Source organism: Oryzias melastigma, linkage group LG3 (genome assembly GCF_002922805.2).
Source record: "Oryzias melastigma strain HK-1 linkage group LG3, ASM292280v2, whole genome shotgun sequence".
Lineage (NCBI taxonomy): Eukaryota > Metazoa > Chordata > Actinopteri > Beloniformes > Adrianichthyidae > Oryzias > Oryzias melastigma.
Genome location: NC_050514.1, coordinates 15,138,597 through 15,157,135, shown reverse-complemented (window position 1 = coordinate 15,157,135; position 18,539 = coordinate 15,138,597). Strand labels below are relative to the sequence as shown.

At 39.3% G+C, this 18,539-nt stretch overlaps 3 protein-coding genes across 3 annotated transcripts in view; 1 reads left to right on the top strand and 2 right to left on the bottom strand.

Moving 5' to 3' along the window:
* sult5a1 (sulfotransferase family 5A, member 1) overlaps window positions 1-1,484 on the bottom strand; it is a 7,454-nt gene extending 5,970 nt beyond the window's left edge. The window contains exons 1-2 of the mRNA XM_024295884.2: window positions 1,077-1,484; window positions 429-640 (exon numbers count right to left, since the gene is read on the bottom strand). Of these exons, the coding sequence (XP_024151652.1) occupies window positions 429-640; window positions 1,077-1,215 (351 nt within the window). The 5' untranslated portion in view covers window positions 1,216-1,484. The remainder of the gene's footprint in view (window positions 1-428; window positions 641-1,076) is intronic.
* Window positions 1,485-6,052: 4,568 nt separating this feature from the next.
* dpep1 (dipeptidase 1) lies at window positions 6,053-14,678 on the top strand. Its single transcript, XM_024296069.2, has 10 exons — window positions 6,053-6,483; window positions 6,591-6,717; window positions 8,436-8,568; window positions 8,658-8,808; window positions 9,473-9,542; window positions 9,754-9,930; window positions 11,905-11,989; window positions 12,075-12,150; window positions 13,106-13,241; window positions 14,375-14,678. Exons 1-10 carry the CDS (start codon window positions 6,365-6,367, stop codon window positions 14,546-14,548), a joined length of 1,248 nt encoding a protein of 415 aa, XP_024151837.1. The 5' UTR covers window positions 6,053-6,364; the 3' UTR covers window positions 14,549-14,678.
* A 192-nt stretch (window positions 14,679-14,870) lies between these two features.
* The window catches only part of slc22a31 (solute carrier family 22 member 31), an 11,837-nt gene continuing 8,168 nt past the window's right edge, over window positions 14,871-18,539 (bottom strand). Inside the window, exons 4-9 of the mRNA XM_024296067.2 lie at window positions 18,238-18,406; window positions 17,796-17,935; window positions 16,488-16,596; window positions 16,171-16,385; window positions 15,975-16,086; window positions 14,871-15,904 (exon numbers count right to left, since the gene is read on the bottom strand). Of these exons, the coding sequence (XP_024151835.1) occupies window positions 15,526-15,904; window positions 15,975-16,086; window positions 16,171-16,385; window positions 16,488-16,596; window positions 17,796-17,935; window positions 18,238-18,406 (1,124 nt within the window). The 3' untranslated portion in view covers window positions 14,871-15,525. The remainder of the gene's footprint in view (window positions 15,905-15,974; window positions 16,087-16,170; window positions 16,386-16,487; window positions 16,597-17,795; window positions 17,936-18,237; window positions 18,407-18,539) is intronic.

Genomic DNA, 18,539 nt, shown 5'->3' with positions numbered 1-18,539 from the left:
TTATCTCCTTAGAGATTGATCAATTTAAGACGCTCTTTGTTAGTGAGGCTCTAACATTCCTTATTAAATTGGTAAAAAACAGTTTTTAGTTTCAAGCTGTAGGTATGGATCTGTGTTCAGGAGTGCAGCAGAAGATGACCTAACTTTAAAGAAAAACTAAATATTGCTGATTTGTTAGACAATTATACCAATGAAAGCAGATGTAAGAATTAGAGCCATAAAAAATTGCAAAAATATTTTTTTCAGCCAAACTGTAAATGCAAGAGGAAAAACAACAAAAACATTTTTGGTTTTTCAAAATAAATGTTAAACTTCTCAACATGAATTTGAAACAGAGCATTCTTTTGCTTCATCCACCTGCAAACTGTGTCATGTGCTCAAACTCTGGGGATGAGATGATGGGGTCAGTGTGTAAATCAAAATCTGACCCTGGCTTTGGAGCCCTGGAGGGCGGGGCCCAGCAGGTGATGCGGCAGGTGTGTTGTGATGACTCGAGGCGTGGTGGGTGAAGCCTGCAGCATGGCAGTGAAATAGTACTGCTCCAGCCATGGAGTGCGGGTCCAGTTTGGCACGGTCCGGGACAAGTGTGGGTCCCCCCTGCTGAGGATGAGGGTCACAATTTCCTGCATCCATGTCGTCCCTTTGAGAGGAACAGAACCATTATGTTACATTCATTACAGCAGTCAGATATTAGTTATGTTTGAATATCCAGACTGGATAAAAAAACTGTTTTAATCTTCTTTTCTTCAAATTTATAACTACTTGTTCAAACTTCGCTTTGAAATGAAAACAGTAACATAGTTTATGCATAAATAGGCTTTAAGATGCAGCAAAATGAACAAATATCCCCTATTTCTCATTAAGTAGATGTATTGGGTTAATCAAGGGTAACATTTTTACCTCATTACATTTTTAAAACTATAGAAAATTTAAGGAACAAATGTATATCTACTTTAAAGCCTAAAATATGAACTTGGGAAAAAGTTTGATAAGTTAAACAGTGTTCAGCTGAAAAACATTTTTTTAAGCTTGACTAGATGAACTGCAACTCGATCACTTTTAGCATCTGCTCCTACCTGACTTTGGATAAGAAACGATGAGGATATCCGTGTCTTGAAACTGGAACTTCAGAGCGCCCTGTAAAGAATCCTGTGTGTGCAGGTGTCCCGGAAATGAGATTCCATGAAAAGTCTCTGTAACATCCAACCTGGCCATGTCCACATCCGACACAGACTCAAGCCTCCCTGTTAGTTGGTCTTCTTTCCCTTCTCTTTGTTCTCTAGTCTGACGCGCTCAAGTGAATCTCAGTAAGAAAAAGCTGCGGATGACGTCAGACGATGAACATAGAGAGAAAACACTTCCAGCCAGTGGGAGTCTGACTGTGGAAGTTTTTCAAAAGAACGTAAATAACAAACATTTTCTTCAGTTTGTAAATTAAAATCTCCAAAAGTCCATTAACTATTGAATAAAGTACAGTAGACTGACTGAAAATAGTTAGTTTCCTCCTATATGATTAATTTGTTTTTCCATACAGCTCAATGATTCTTTGTTTTTGAATTCTTCTTTTTTCTCCCGTGCAGTTTTTGTTCACAGGAATGCAACCTTATCTTGACCCAACCCAAACCTTTGTTATTACTTTTACAGGTTTTCAGCTAATCTTACGTTTGAAATCTTTTTAGCTGTTTGCGGCTTTTGTCACCAAATGTGCTCGTGCAGAAAGACGATAAAACAGATGCTTTTCATTGACATTTCAGCCTCCAGAAGTCTTTGAAAGAAACAGGTTTTGAAAAAAGGAAGCAGAGATAATAACCTGCTAGTCACTTTTATGAGCACGCCCTGTGGCCACAGCCTTTTCACTGTAGTTTTTTCTGGTTATGAGCCACTTTGCTCGACTGGTTTGGTTTAAGTTTATGACTTACCAGGACATAGTTTCTGCAGAGAGGCAGGAGTTCATCGGAAATTCACCCCTGAGTTGTGGCAGGACTATTAGCGCAGAGTAAGCCTTCCCCCCTTTCCCATCATCCATCTGTTTTCACGCTCTCCCTCTAGCTTACAACCCCTCAGACTCCCAACCTAAAGTTAAAGGTGCAACAAGAATTTCAAGCAATATTGGAACTATTCAGACGTACGATTTGAGCCAGATTCTGGCTCAGACAAGGAAAACAAAGACATTCATGGATCTATTTGTCTACAAGAGGATGCATCAGAGCAAGGAGCTTGTGGCATTGTATCACCTGTCTCACAGCAGCAGGTTTTTTCCAACTGCAGGCTGTTCCTGATTCACATCAACTTGAATAAAGAAATATTCAGAAATTTCATTTCAAACATGATTTTCTTCATATTCGTCCCAAATCATGAGAAAAATAGCACAAAAATATGTTAAAAACACTTAAAACATTTATAAGAGTGAGTCTTTACTCTTTTCTGGTTCTGCTTTACTCCTCTTAGCTTCTGCTAAGATTTCCAATTACCCGAATTTACTCTAATCCAAAGCAAAAGAATATTTTGTTCCTTTAAAATATAAAAAAATGATCATCATGTTTATTCATTTTTCCAAAAGACTGTAGTTTTTAGAGATGCAACGTGCCTCTTAAATTACTATTCACACTTTTTTGAATACTTTGATGAATCTTCCATCTTTTTAAAGTGTCAAAAAAACGAATTAAAACACTCAATTTAAAAGGGATTGCTAGATTGTAATGGTTTTTATCAAAGCAGAAAAAGTTTTTGTTAATGTTGGTGTGGTGGAAATTGCTCACTATCTGTAAATTCCACATTTCCATTCTCCTCACAGTCCAAAAACACGCTGCATAGGTTCATCAGTGACTCTATAGGAGTAAATGTGATTGTGTGTGGTTGTTTGTCTATGTGTGGGCCTTTGATGGGCTGCTGAACTGTTCAGGGTGTACCTCACCTTTACCCAACAATGTTTGGATAGGCCCCAGCAACCCTCGGACCCCTAACAAGGAATAAGCAGGTTTAGATAGGGGATGAAAGAAATCTTCTTTGCAAAAAGCCTTGTGAGTCTTAAAGGCATCCATATTTTTTTTTAAAAAAAAAAGAGGTAAAAGAGTGAGTATTTCAAGCCATAGGCTTTAAGAAGATCAAGGCCAAACTTTTTTGCTTATGCTGACAGATTCTTTTTCTCAGCATTCTTTGCATGCACAGATAACGCACATTGAAGCCACTGAAAATAAGTTTAGCACATCCTATCTTTGGTCATTAGCTAATCAGAAAGATCCCTCCGTCAGCAGTATCACCTGAAACAGCTTGAAACAGACAGTGACAAATTGTATAACGATAAATACTGCCGTTCTAAACCAAGTTTTATTTTTCTATTTTCTAATCAATGCATTTACTTGTTTCTGTAATGAGTTTGAAATAATTGTGCAATTGTGTTTTGTCCTGTATTTTTCAATCTATGCTTGAAATAAACCAATCAATCAATCAAGTTTATTAATTCTGATGCAAAGGTATATAAGATTTTTAAGAGTGGCTCGCTCAATATAGAAAATGAACAAAAATGTCATTCCTGAGAATGCAAAACAACAACAACAACTGTATTATGCAGCATGATTTAGTAAATAAATGCCCTTCTTATGTTCACCAACTTAAATCTAAAGGAATCAATGAGTTTTGTAGAAAAACCAAGGATCAATTTTACCATGCATAATCAATATGAGGCATGCTTTAAGCCTCTATATCAGGGGTGTCCAGATCCAGATCTCAAGGGTCGGCCTCCTGCTGGTTCCTTGCTTCTGACCATCTGCTGAAGAGCTTCTATGGCAGGTTGGTTGGAAAGGGACACCGGGCCTCGAGGCCTGGATTTGGACACCCCTGCTCTATATGAATCAGTCATGAAATGTTGGTTTAAAGTTGTTCTTACATAACTGGATGCAGTTTGCCAGAGAACTGGAATAGCAGCCTTTACGATAAAGAAAAGGGGCAGATGGGAGCAATAAAGGCTCTGCGATGAGTCACATGATGTTTTATCAGTTCCTTTGTACTTTACAGTCACGATATGTTCTGATTATGGTTTATCATGGAACCTAAAAGAGGAAATGTTTTGAATTGTCTCCACAGATTTATCTCCTGGAGACCTCATAATGTTACAAGAACTAATTTATTATCTGATCCATAAACATTAAACTACATCACAACATGATGTCCTTGTTATTTGATGAGTTTTGCTTAAATTTTATGAAAAAGATGTGATATATATACAACGGTGCTCTAGTAAATGTCTGGATTGTTGGCAGAGAGAAGACAGAGCAAACATCTACATTTAAGTATCCGTGTTGATATCTCTTACTGTAACACACGAGAGCCAGTTTGATGGTTTCATTTTTAAAAATAATTTCTTAACTCGTGGCAGGAAAAGAGCGAGCATGGCTTCTGGCAAAAGAACGTGTTGGTGTTCTATCATCAGTCACAGTTTATCCATAATGAACACTGTGTTCAAGCACAAGGCTGTCCGTCAGTGCACGCCACAGGCAGGAAGTCAACGATTGACCCTTGCTACTTGACCTTTTGCCGACACTGAGGTCACAATTTTGGGGTAATAACCAGAAAGACAACAAACAAGGAGGTGCTTCCTCTTTTTAGTGGAAGACCCAGAGATTATATCAGATAAAGAAGACACAAAGATGGACGTAAACCTGAAAATGAAGGTCTGCCTGCTTTCATTTAACCTTTAAGCCTTAAACACCAGAACTCCAATGTTTGTGTTCTTTGATTTACTTTATTTTTTTTTTTTAAATGTTAACGCTCACGCCGCTTTTCTCCTTCAGAATCTACTGGAATTATGTTGATCGTATCACCAGTTGAAAAGTTACAGTATGTTAAAGATTTTGTGTTTAAGTGTCAGAGAAATACTTATTATAATATATATAAATATAATACTTATTATTTTTGGTTAATAAATGGAGGATTTATTTTTAGATAAGTTTCTAAATAGCCGTGTTGATCTAATCCTGTCTTATAATCAAATATCATTCAATAAAATGATTTAGATAACATTTATCTTTGAAAACGGGACATTGTTTTAATCAAAAGTGTGATTTGATTTGATTTTTAATAGTAATTTGAAACAATGAGAGGGCTGCTCAGACACAATCAAAGAAGAAAGTCAGGAAAATGACAGTGAGGTAAAAGAGGATGACTCTCAGCGTTGGAGATAAGAGTTGTGGATGAGCTCAGAGGAGAAACTCAAAGTCGGTTTAAAATGACGACATTAGTTAAAGTGTTTGAATATAATTCATCCTGTTCCGACTTTCCCACTTTCACTGGCGAATGAGGGGTCATGCTCTTCCAGGAGGATTCTTGGTTAACTTCAAAGTGTTTTTTATGAGACGTATAAAATGTTATTGCTTCAAATTGCAGTTTTAAAGTTCCATCAATGAAAATGCTGCAGAGTTCAATGATCACCCAGCGTCTGGTTTGTGTTGAGCACATGCTTTAACTGTTTTCTAGAAAAGGTTTTGTGAGGAGTCCTCTGACCCCGTGCGACCTGTAAATTGTCTGCCTGTGCAGATTCCTCCTCGGATAAGACTTTGGATTGTTTAGTTCCTGAAGCGTTTGACGGGTCTGGCCCCTGCTTTTCAGCTGCTGTGGATATTTCTGTGAAAACCATAAACGTACAGACAATGGACGGATGACCGCAGGATTTTGAAGTCAAACAAAGTTTATTCATCCAATTGAACAAAACTCTGAAAATAGCTGATTGGGCGGGGCAAAATTAAATCAGATTATTGTCAAATCCAGTGATTATCAATCACAGACTCATAAAAAATACAGTTTCCTACAAATGTTATTTTAGTCAATGAATTAATCAACCTCCTCGCCGTTTTTGACACCAGGCTGTATAACGGATTTTGTAACGTGGGAGTTGATTGGTCATTCAGGATCCATCAACTCATCTGGCACCACAGATTTATAATTACAGTTTTTGGTTCAAGTCTTTAACAAAAAATATCAATAAATAATACATTAAATAATAATTCATCATATACAAATATACATAAATCATTTAAATATTGTTGCAGGTTTCCCATATTTGTTCCATGTTTTTCTCTGGTTTCCTGAGAAACTGCTGGTTTCAGTTTACCCGAGTCAGCATCAATTATAATCTTTATAAAATCAGGTAAAAAGACAATCATTGATTAACCAGCATGACTGGACTGAACAGCTTGAAGGTTGCGAAAATATTTAAGCTAGTAAACAGCATTTATGACAGCTGAAGATTAAATGACGGAGTGGGAGAAGGAGGGATCCAGCTGAGAAGATCTGAACTAGACGGGGAACAGCAGAAGTTCTGTCCAGTCTGTGGAACTCTCTATTAAGTTGAAGAGAAAAAAATAAAAAAATGTTGAAGCAGGTTATTGTAGCGTCACTGTGGATCTGTTCTTTTGACCTCGGCTTGGCTCAGGACGCCCACTTGAACAGGGCTTACCAGCTGATGTCTGAGACCCCACTCATCGACGGGTAGGTTCTGTATTTAGTCTGTTTAAAGCTGCAAACGGAGCCTGATGCCAAATTCCTTCTGTCATAAAGTTTCTGTCCCGTCATATTTTCTTTGTGTTTTCTTTAAGCCATAATGATCTGCCTTGGCAGCTTCGAAAGCTGTTCAACAATCAGCTCAACAAAGTTGATCTTAACAAACTGGAAACAACGCACACCAACATTCCTAAGATAAAACAGGGGCGGCTCGGTGCACAGGTACAAACACACAAAAACACTGAGGGGGGTTCTCTGATGCATCACACATCTCTTTGTTAGAGGAGCTTGTTCAGACTGAGCCTCACACAGTGATAGAACAGCTCACAATCAAAACTAAGATGACACCAAACCTGCATGTCTGTTTGGATTCCAGCTTTAACTTTGCTATGATGACAATTCTTATAGAAATGTTAAATTCTTTATTGTGATTCTGTGAGAGAAAATATCATTTTTAATTGAAGATCAAAAATAGTGCATACTATATAGGGGTTTTCTAAAAACAAAAAACCTCTAATGCAATTAAAGTTCCACTCTAGCTAAATTTAAAATTACTGTAAAATTCTTCCCAGTGATGTTTTAATTATGATTATGCAGTTTTTAGCCAGAACTGGCAATAATTTATTAGAAATTTGTGAGTGGAACTGTTAGAAGTAAGCCTCTGCTGATTTCCCATCATCCCTTTGTTTACACTCTCTACCACTAGCTTACAGCCCCTTACAACTTTAAACTAACATTTATGTAGCAAAAAAAAAAGGTGAACAACATTGGAGCTAACCAGTTGTGCAGTTTTAATCTGCTCTACATTCATCACGATTTGAATAGAGAAGTTTTCAGAAATGAAGTTTTAATCTTAAAATATTTCATACATGTCCTCGTCATTAAGAAAATCCGACAAAAACATTTTAAGAAAACCTCAAAGACCATTTTTTTATTAAAGTGGGTTTTTAAATCTTATTTAACTCAAATTTCCATCAGTTTTTTTCTAAAGCTTTTTTATTAATTTAAAGGAAACCAACTTATTTGAACTGACTATTCCTGGATGTAGTAGTCATTGGCTTTTAAATTAATCAGAAAGATTCCTCTAATAATTGTTACAGACATTTCCCACTTTTTATTTTATTTATTTAATTATATTTTTAGTAACTCAAACACTCACTAATTCCTTCATTCATTCATTTATTGGTTTTTAGCATAGCTAGAACATGAAGATGCAAGATTTTGCACAATAACGAACTCACATCTGTTAGCATTGGGCAGGTAAAAACAAAGGAATCATGCAGACTTTGTAAACAAAGAAGAACATTTACGACATGCAGCAGGACTCAGTAAACATGATCACAAAAAAAAAAAATAAAAACCTCAAAACAAAATCTTCTGGATTTTCCTCAATTTTGGTGCTGAAATTTGTGCAACAAATGAAGCTGGGTTCAAAACTATTAGAAATGGTTCATGCTTGTCAGATTTGACGGTAAACTGATTGGATTCTGTATCTTGTATTGGATGAATTTGAGTCAACAGACATAAATGGACAACAATATGCTAATCCAGGTATTTTCTGCAGGATTTGTTTTGCACGCCTATGATTTATATTACCTGAAAATGTACATATTTCACGCAGTTTGGATCCTCTACTTTTCACCTTTAGCTTTTATGAGGCAGAGAGAGCCACGTCTCACAAATTATCTAAAGAACTTTGTGAGAAAATCTTTTCCTGAGTTGTTGATAATGGGGTAAAGGTTTATGTTTCAGCTATGACTCAGCCTCTATAAGATTTACAGGAAAGCCAGGAAGCATCAGTAGCAGTAAAGGGACTCTCCCTATACTTATCTTTTATGGTTAGTCAATGTAAACCTACCATGTGCTTGTATGAATATATGTATATATACACTGAAAAGTGTAGAAGAAGCATCTTTCATGGCGTCCCCTTGCTCCCTCAGTTCTGGGCGGCCTACGTTCCCTGTGAAACTCAGTACAAAGACGCGGTCAGACAAACGCTGGAGCAAATAGATGTGGTTCACAGGATGTGCGAGAAGTATCCAGACACCTTCAAGTTCGTCACCACGAGCCAAGGTGAGGCTTTCATCCCTGTCAGTAATGTCACATGTTCAGGTGACTGTGTTCACTCTCCATTTGCTGCTCCACCTGTTCCACGTGCACAGGCATCTTGGATGCCTTCGAGGAAAATAAGACAGCGAGCCTGATCGGCGTGGAGGGAGGGCACTCTATTGACAGCAGCCTGGGTACCCTGCGCACCATGTACCACCTGGGGGTCCGCTACCTCACCCTGACACACTCCTGCAACACACCCTGGTATGAGCGGCATAAGATGAGTGTGTACAAAATGGTTTGCACTCGTGGGACACTGATTTTGCTTTATAATTTATATTTTCTTTATATATATATATATATAGAGAGAGAGAGAGAGAGAGAAATTGGTGCAAGAGTTCTCAAAAACAATTAAAACTTTTAGTTATTGCTGCTTGACAAATTGAGAAATAAAGAGAATCTCACTTTTTTCAAATTATAAAAGCAAAAAAAAAAAATAAAGTTATCTAGGGACGAAGACAGAAGTTGTTTATTCCTTAAACGCCGGTTAGATCAGTTAGAAATTGGTACATTGCGGTCACGTTGTGGAGAGTACCTGGGAGTTCTGCTGGCAGGTTCTGGCAGACCATCAGAATGTCTGAAATCCAAAACTAATTCATTCAGCCATAAACTCAGCGTTTCCAGCGGTTATGTGACACCGTTAGCTCAGAGACGGCTGACTTACAGAGCAGAGGGCGTCACTGAAGCTTCCTGCAGTGAAGCTCCTCCATTTAGACCCAAACTGCTGGATCACATTTCAAATCATTTCATAATCTTGTTTTGTGCAACAGGATTTTCGCCAAAGTGACCCAACACAACGGTTATCTAAATGTATGCATGAGGTGAAACAGATTGTGTGTGCGATTCTTTTTTTTTCTTTTTCTTCCAGGGCAGATAACTGGCGTGTTGATGCTGGATCAGACCCGGTTCAGAGCAACGGCCTGTCACCTTTTGGAAAGGTCAGCATGGAAAGAACCGAGTGGAAAAGGAGAAAGATCCAATTGATAAGATAATTATATAAACACTGCCAAACATAAATAGAGGTTCATGATTTTATTGACTTGTATGTGAGAGAAGGCTATTTATGAATCGGCTGATGAACATTAAAATAATCTGTTTAAATTCATTAAACAGACTCTATGTTTTTTTTGTGTTTTTTTTCCTGAACAGCAACTGATCGTTGAGATGAACCGTCTGGGGATGCTGATCGACCTCGCTCACGTACCGGTGTCTGTGATGAACCAGGCCCTGGACCTGTCTGCAGCTCCGGTCATCTTCAGTCACTCTTCGGCTTACGCCGTGTGCCCACACAGCCGGAACGTCCCCGATGAGGTTCTCCTCAAAGTGGTGAGTCAAAGTGGGATCAGAGACACAGCAGAGATCATCCACACACATAACACATAGTTCTTTTTCAGGATTAGTTGGACATTTTCTGCTTTGTTGATTTTATAGCTTTATATGGGATTGAGGCGTGTGAATAATGTGAATTTTAAATCTAAAGGACAAATCCCGCTTTGTCAAAAATAATAATTAAAATATGTAAGATTAGATACTCAGATTAAACAAATATCTATATTGTTAGAGAAGAGGATAAACGGAGCTGACCAACATAAGTTCAACTCCTGTCAGCCTGCAAACAAAACAGAATTTAAAAAAGCAAAGATTTTAATCTGTATTTACAGTGGGGCAAAAGGGTATTTAGTCAGCCACCAAAAATGAAAGTTTTCACACTTAATACGATGAGAGAAAATTGTAGTTATATAAACTTCAACTATGAGGGACAAAATGAGAAAAAAAAATCACATTGTCTGATTTTAAAAGAATTTATTTGTAAATTATGGTGGAAAATAAGTATTTGGTCACCTAGAAATAAGCTAGATTTCTTTTTCTTCTTCTATAGGAGGATCCTCTGTCCTCCACTCGTTACCTGTATTAATGGCACCTGTTTGAACTCGTTATCTGTATAAAATACACCTGTCTACAACCTGTAACACTCTAAACTCCACTATGACTAAGACCAAAGAGCTGTCTAGGACACCAGTAACAAAACTATTGACCTTCATCATGCTGGAAGACTGAATCTGTGATAGGTAAGCAGCTTGGTGTGAAGAAATCCACTTATTAGGAAAAGGAAGACATAAAAGACCACTCACTGATAGTCTCCGTCCATCTGGGGTTCCCCACAAGATCTCACCCATGGAGTCAAAATGATCAGAACGGAGAGCAAAAATCCCAGAACCACACGGAGGATCTAGTGAATGACCTGCAGAGAGCTGAGACCAAAGTAACAAAGACTACCATCAGGAACACACTACAAACCCTGCAGTACCAGACATCTCGCCTTACTACAGCCAGAACATGTGCAGGTCCGTCTAAAGTTTGCTAGAGAACATTTGGATGATCCAGGAGAGGATTGGGAGAATGTCCTATGGTCAGATGAAACAGAACTTTTTGGTAGAAACTCTACTCATCGTGTTTGGAGGAGAAAGAAGGCAGAGTTGCATCTAAAGAACACCATACCTACTGTAAAGCATGGGGGTGGAAGGATCATGCTTTGGGTCTGTTTTTCCGTAAAGGGACCAGGACGACTGATCCATGTAAAGGAAAGCATGAATGTGGTCATGTATGGATTAGATTTAGAGAGATAACCTCCTTCCATCAGCACTGAAGATGAAGCATGGCTAGGTCTTTCAGCATGACAACGATCCCACACACTGCTCTGGTAATGAAGGTCTATTTCAGGGTCCTGGAGGGGCCTAGTCTCCGGATCTCAACCCCATAGAACATCTTTGGAGAGAGGTGAAAGTCTGACTAAATACTTTTTTACCCAACATGTTTGTTAGACTTGATTACATTACTAATCCCACGAAGGGAAATTTGAGGATTTTTTTTTTTGGTTTGGGAAAACAAATTTCTGGTTTGGATTTAAGGTGAGATTATTTTTTTTGTCTAAATATTTTTTACTGAGCAAAACTGCTTTAAAATTGTGATGATATAATTAAGACCTGCTTGGTTTCAAAACATTTGTACTCAAAAGTGTACTAAGAACAGTTTTTTTCATATTTGATCTTCTTTGTTTGTTGGAAAAGTGATGCACAAAACCAGATTGTTCATTTATCTACATTCAATCTGCTGCTGTGCAGTGCTGTAAAAAGCATGTGATGCAGGTGGAACAGCAGGTTCTACCACAAACTCTCAAAAGTGAAGCAGACATGCCATGCTGCTCCATAAAACAATAAACCAACAAAATGAAACACATTCACATTAATAATCCCAGCTCGGTATGCGTGTGAGGACTGAATGCTTCACGTTTCTTTGCAGAAAGAGAAGAACGGAATCGTCATGGTGAACTTCTACAACGATTACGTGACCTGCAGCCAGAAGGCCAATATCTCAGATGTTGCTGGTAAAGAGCCCTGCTGAGAGGGGGACAGCTGCTGTAAACGTTGGTTGATCATTTACATTTATCAGTCACTCTTTCTTCCACGCAGATCACTTTGACCACATTAAAAAAGTGGGCGGGGCTAAAATTATTGGCTTTGGCGGAGATTATGACGGAGTCACCAGGTAAATTTCTAATCCCAGATTTTTTTCTCTTTCCCATAAATGTCTTGTTATAAAAGATTTCAATAAAAGCATGATTCAGAGTGAACAGCTTCATACTGCAGCAAATGGATGAAGAGGGACGTTTGGTTCACCCAGCCTCAGATTTGACTATGATTTAGCAACGATGCTCTCAATTATAAGAAGTTGAAACTTAAAAAAACAGATTGAAGAAGCACAACTTTCACTGGAGGAACCAGCCAATAATCATTCTTATTTTGAAAAAAAAATAGGTATAAATCTCAAGTTTCTTTACAATTTTTAATACGGGAATTGCATAAAAATATTAGCAGCAGAAGATGTGTAAAATGACTGGACTGTATATGTGGGTGTGTTTCAAAAAAAAAAAAAAAAAGGTAAAATTATATGAAGACATTTGATGACAACAATTATGATTGACTGAGATTCTACTCACTAAGGTAGCTCACGATAAATTGGGAAAGATCTGAACAGCTTTTATTTTGGATCAACATTATTTTTCCTATTTGGTATTATTTATTTCAAAAGCCTTGTTGACAAGATTAAACAAGAGTATGCTCCTTTTTTAGTTTGACTTTTAATGAAAAAATCAAAAGTTGCTCATTAAGATCCGATTGATAATTTTATGTACTCTTTGTCTGATGTCATAATTTTTAGACTCAAAATCATAAACAAACTATTTATTATTCAGACATAAGTTTTTGTCACTTATTTGGGAACATTTTTTGAAAACCATACCTGCTTTTTAAAGGAGGTAGAGAGCCACACCCAAGAAAACGAGAATTTTACTTTGGCCACTTTGAATAAATGGCCTAGCCCCCACAAGTTTATTGCACTTTTGCCTCCAACAAATGAATGAAAAACGTCTTGGTTTGGTGTGCTCCGTCCACTAAACCACCCCTACCTCCAGTGTCTCATCTGTCCTTAATGTCTTGCTCAGAGTGCCAGACGGTCTAGAAGATGTGTCCAAAGTGCCAAATCTGGTGGCTGAGCTGCTGAGGAGAGGCTGGACGGACGAAGATGTCAAAGATGCTCTTGGAAACAACCTGCTCCGGGTCATGAGCGAGGTTGAGAGGGTGAGGACTCAAACCATAAACAGACTCTGAAAGATTCAAAGCGCTGCATGAAGGGCCACTCCCCTATCATAAGACGAGGATGCTAATCACTTCAAACCTTTTTAATATGAAAGAGAGTACATTAGATAGTCCTTACTGGTGTTACCTTTGAAATCACACAAACTAAAACCCATGAATCCATGGTGTCAGTTCATTGACAACATAGTTTTATAGGTTGTAAATAACAGATGTGTCATGTTAGAGTTTAAATGTCAGTTGAAGACAAAGTTTGGTAGTTTGTGCTGATAGTGGAGAGTTTTGACGGCCCTGAAAGATTTCCACTGGTGATGGTGATTCCTGTGGTTAGGGGGGCATGTTGTCCTCTCAGTGTTTTCTGCAGAGCGTCGTAACCTGCAGCGACTGAGCATGCTCAGTACATCCCTGCCAGACAGTACATAAGGAGGCTTTGAGCTTTTAGCCATCAGCACAGGATGTTCCTCCTCTGAATCTGGAGGACGTCCAGGCGTCGCTTTGCTTCTTCATACTTGGTGTCTGATGTTTATATAAAAAAACTTGTGACTTTAGAAGAGATTTTTTTTTGACATAACAATTTCCTGTTTCCTTGAGGTTGTTTCAGGAGCATCCCTCTGAGGGTTTTCTGCTCTAAACTCATCTAGTCCAGACATTGTGGTATCCTCTGATCTAGTGGAGGTCTTGGTAATTTGTGTTAGAGAAGGAGAAGTGATAGTCTGGTTTGACACCAAGTTAAATTTAGCATTAAAAAATCCCTGAAAGCTGCAGCTGGTTTAGCTTTATGGTTATTCCTCTTTGGTGCAAAGTCTCGGTTTGAAGCTGTTCATGTCATTTATTCTTGATCACAGAATGATCACTTGATGTTTTAAAGCTTTTTCTTTGAGCTAAAAAAAGAGAGCAGGTTTTTGAACCAGTAAACTTAAGCTATGAACCTAAGCAAGGGAAACTTTCGTCTGCTGTTGACAAATTCTGTAAGTCAGAACAGTTAGCAGCCTTGTTTGTACCCACAGGGGTAAAGCAGGAACAATGTAACCTTCAGAGGCAAGCTTAAGCTGCAGCTTGAAAGGCTGTGGTGATGCTTTGAAGGCAGGAATCCCTTCACAGTGCTGTTTCCCCGTTAGGTCCGTGATAACATGAAGAACCAGGTGCCGGATGATGTTCCTATTCCGTACGCCGAGGTGGAGAACCCCTGCAGGACGAGCTTCGGTTACACAGATGCTGGAGCTGCTCATTCAGTCAGCACAGCAGCCCTTCTGCTCCCTCTGGCTCTGCATGTTTCCATGTTTACCAATTAAGACGCTCATCAGAGCTGATAAAACTGAGATGTTCAAATCCATAAAATGTTTTGTATCAGCTGGTTTTATGATAGAAATGTTCTTCAATTTTGTTGTTAAAAAAAAGAATAAAGTGACAATCTGTATGGAAGTGTGGCTCCATCTAGTGTTCAATATGTGGTACTACAACAGAGTCTGAAATCTTCAGCATTTACAGCCATTTGGGTCAATTTTTCCCAGACCAAATTCCAGCAGGAGTCACATGTGGCTGTGGAGTTGCAGACCCCTGCTCTAAAGGTTGACTTAATATTTCCAGTGCAGAATAACACACATGACAACAGAATGTAGAAAACAAATTTATGGTGTTGACATTCAGTGCAAAAACAGATCTGACTGAAGGAGTGACACCAGAACATTAGCTAAAGACAGAAGGCACATTACAACACTAAGGTAGACCTTAAAAAGTAACAGTTCCAGTAACATGAGCATAAACATGTGTGACATCTTTGATGCTTTGCATTTCATATTTAAAGACAATTCACATTAAATAAAAAATAACATAACAGATGAGAAGCACCAGTGTTTTGTTCCAGTGGTTTGACTGTTTCTTCTGGTCCTGATCCTTTCAGTTTTCTTTAATCAAGGTTTAACCTAAAACTCTGAAAGTTTGTAACAGAAGAGACAAGCTTTTACTTTTTCCTCCACTGAAAAATACTCCTTTCTGCATAAAAGTTACATTTAAATCTATGAAATAAGGCACTTCTGGCACAGTTATCGGGTGGTCTCCAGAAACCTCTACAATGCCCTAAGCCGTCCTGTTGATCCTCTTGGCACAGAGAGAAGAACATGATGAGAGTCGCTGTTATCGCTCTAAAGTGCACGGTATCCTGACCAAGGTCAGGACCTCAGCTGAGCTGAACAGCCTGTAACAAGTTCTTAGTGGTTGTTGGAGGGATCTGGTGTAGGAGTCTTTACAGTTATGAGATGAGACTGCAGTCTTAGAGGATCTCAGGAGCGATCCTGTACGGCAGACTGTCTTTGGTCAACATGTTCCTCGTGGCAGAAACCAGCCGTGAGTAGTTGTCGGGGTTATACTCCGACAGAGGCTGGTGGGTGTGCAGCAAAGGCAGGTTGTCCCTGTCGGTACGGGACAGGAAGAGGGGCGGCCGCCGCTGGCTCTCGCCCTCCTTCAGAGAGTCTGGCAGGGATTTGCGTTTGCTTTCGGGGAGTAGCATTATGCAGAGAACGGAGAGGACGGCGAAGGAGGCAAAGATGACGTGATGGAGGAAGTAGCCGCTGCTGCTCTGCAGCTCCATAAGGGAGGAGGCGGCCATGCCGACGCAACCCGCTGCAAGCACCAGGCCCAGGCAGCCGCCCCTGAGGAGAGGAGAACAGTCCAGCACTTCTCACCAGGACAAACTGAGCCGCGTCGCTTCAAGATACTCACCGGACGACAGTAGGCATCACCTCACAGGCGAAGAAGGCGCTGAGCATGGAGAGAGCCTGAGAGAACAGCAAACCCACCACAGAGAGCACTAGCACCAGGCCGTCATGGAGGTCTGTCACAGAAAAGACGGTCACCGTCAAAAACGTCTGCACTAAAACCATCAGAGGAGCTAAACCAGCTGGGCGTGTCAGCTTACACTGTGTGAGGGCCAGCAGCAGCAGAGACGACAGCCCAGTGATGATGGCGGAGAGCAGCAGCATCCCGCGACGACCAAAGTGATTGACGGACAAACAAATAAAGATGCACGCCAGCGCCCCCGTTATCACTCGCAGGAAGTAGGTGAAGTAGAAGTTTTTGGAGTAATTGAGCAGGTTTCTGGTGAAACAGTACTGGATCCCTGTCCCGATGAACCTGCGGGACATAAGAGATCGAACAGGGTTGATGACAGAGCTGCTGCACAGACCAAAAACAAACATAGATAGCAAGAAAAGTTTAGGAGGAAAGAAGACTCACAAAGTGAAGCTCAGAATGAGACAGTTCTTCCAGATGACACGAGTCCGACGCAACTCTAAAACTGAATAGAACCTGGGCCGACAGTCTTCTCCGTAAGTTGAATCCAACTCTAAAAGATAAAAATAAATAATCATCAGAAAAAATCAGTGAATAAAAATAAAGGAAAAACAAATCTGCTGGTGACAGTCTTTAGCTTTTTGTTTAAACAAGAAACATTGTTAACAAAAATCTAAAATATTAATATAAAACAAAACTAAAATAGTATTGTGATTCATCACCTAAATGAAATATGTATTTTTATTTGATTTGGGCAAAATCTGTGTAACCAGAGTGTTTGTGCAATTTAAACACAACAAAAATAATAAAAGCAGCTTAAGACCCACTCAATAAAATGAACATGTTCTTAAGGAATTTTCTCAAAGAAAATTAAACTTAAAATGGCATTTCACAGTATTTCTTTATTCAAATCAGGAGCATACAAAAAAACGTTGGAAAAAGCTCGTAGCAGTGATGTAGGGGTGGATGGGCCACAAGCTCCGCTCCATTCTGATGCATCCACTTGTAGACAGATAGAGCCATGAACGTCTTTGGTTTCCTCATCTGAACTGGAATCGGGTTCAGAACTGTACGGCTGGATAACTGCTATATTGTTCACTATTTTAGTTGCACCGCTAATGTTAGGTGGAGATTGCGAGGGGCTGTAAGCTAGCGGCACAGAGTACAAACAAAGGAATGATGGGAAGTCAGGGCAGACTTACTCCATAACAATGTTCCCGCCAACAACTTTAAAGGACTATGTAATGCAGTGAAGTATTTGAACTGTTTCTTCTGCATATCTTTTTGGTTAAACTCACTACACTGTTATAGATGTTCAATAAAATGCTTTGATAAATTTTAAAATAATAGAATGATTTTGTATATTGAGTAGAAATAGATTTATGTTCACAGTAAATCAGGAGGAAGGGAATTCTGATGAACATGTTATTTGTTTTGCTGATCTGTTCTTCATGGTTGATAAACTTAAAGATTTTTGACAGTTGAACAGTGAAAACTGCCTCTGACTGCAGATCAATCAAACAAAAAGTGCATAGCAAGCTTGAAGGTGCTGTCAGTCCTACAGGGCAGGGCCTTAAAGAAACAATCTTCAACAGAAATCATCTCGTGTCTGTACACACTGTTCCAGGGGTGTGCCGTGTTTTTCCAGCTGTTTGAATGTCAAACTACTTTTAAATTAGCAGGAATAGATTGTTTTCCTTAACATTCACGGTCAAAGACTCATATTTAGGTGCTTCTGTGGGTTTTTTTTACCTGCTAACACTGTTGGAAAGGTCTCATCCTGCAGGTAAACACCATTTCTGCTGGCAAATTCCTGGAAACTCTTCTTGGCTTTTGGAATCTGATCTGTGGCCAGAAGCCAGCGAGGAGATTCAGGAAAAACAGACGCACAGCTGTAGAAAAACAAATCATACATGTCAGGAAACCCAGTCCACTAAAACCCAACATGTGTTGTTCACATTTCTCCTGTAAACCAGAAAAACAAATATTATAGAACTCAAAGGAACTTTTAGACGAACGTTTCAGTGTCGTGCAGCTACATGTGGATTAAGGCGTGTCTTTTTTGGTGGGATCTTCAAACAGATTCCACACTTCAAACTGTGAGAAACTTCTTAGAACGTTAATAAGAAGAAAAAAACCTCCCAGGATGCCTCTGTCGACGTGGAGCTAAAAAAAACCCCAACACAGCACTCACCACCAATACGAGAGCAGCAACAGCAGCGGCACGGTGGCCACCGCCTGAAGAACGGGCCAGTCGCGGCACAGAACGGCAAGGCCGGGTAACAGCAGCTCTGCAGACACGGAGACGAAGCCTCCCACCATGGCAACCATGAGACGGTTGGGAGGGTCACACAGCTCCAGCCCTGAGAGCAAACACACTCTTACCAAAACAGCATTAAAGAGTAATCTTTTATATCTTACTAGCCTTTAATTTTCCTTCCATTTTTAATTCTTTATACCAAAAGACATGTAGGAGTAAAGTTTGTTAGTTTACAA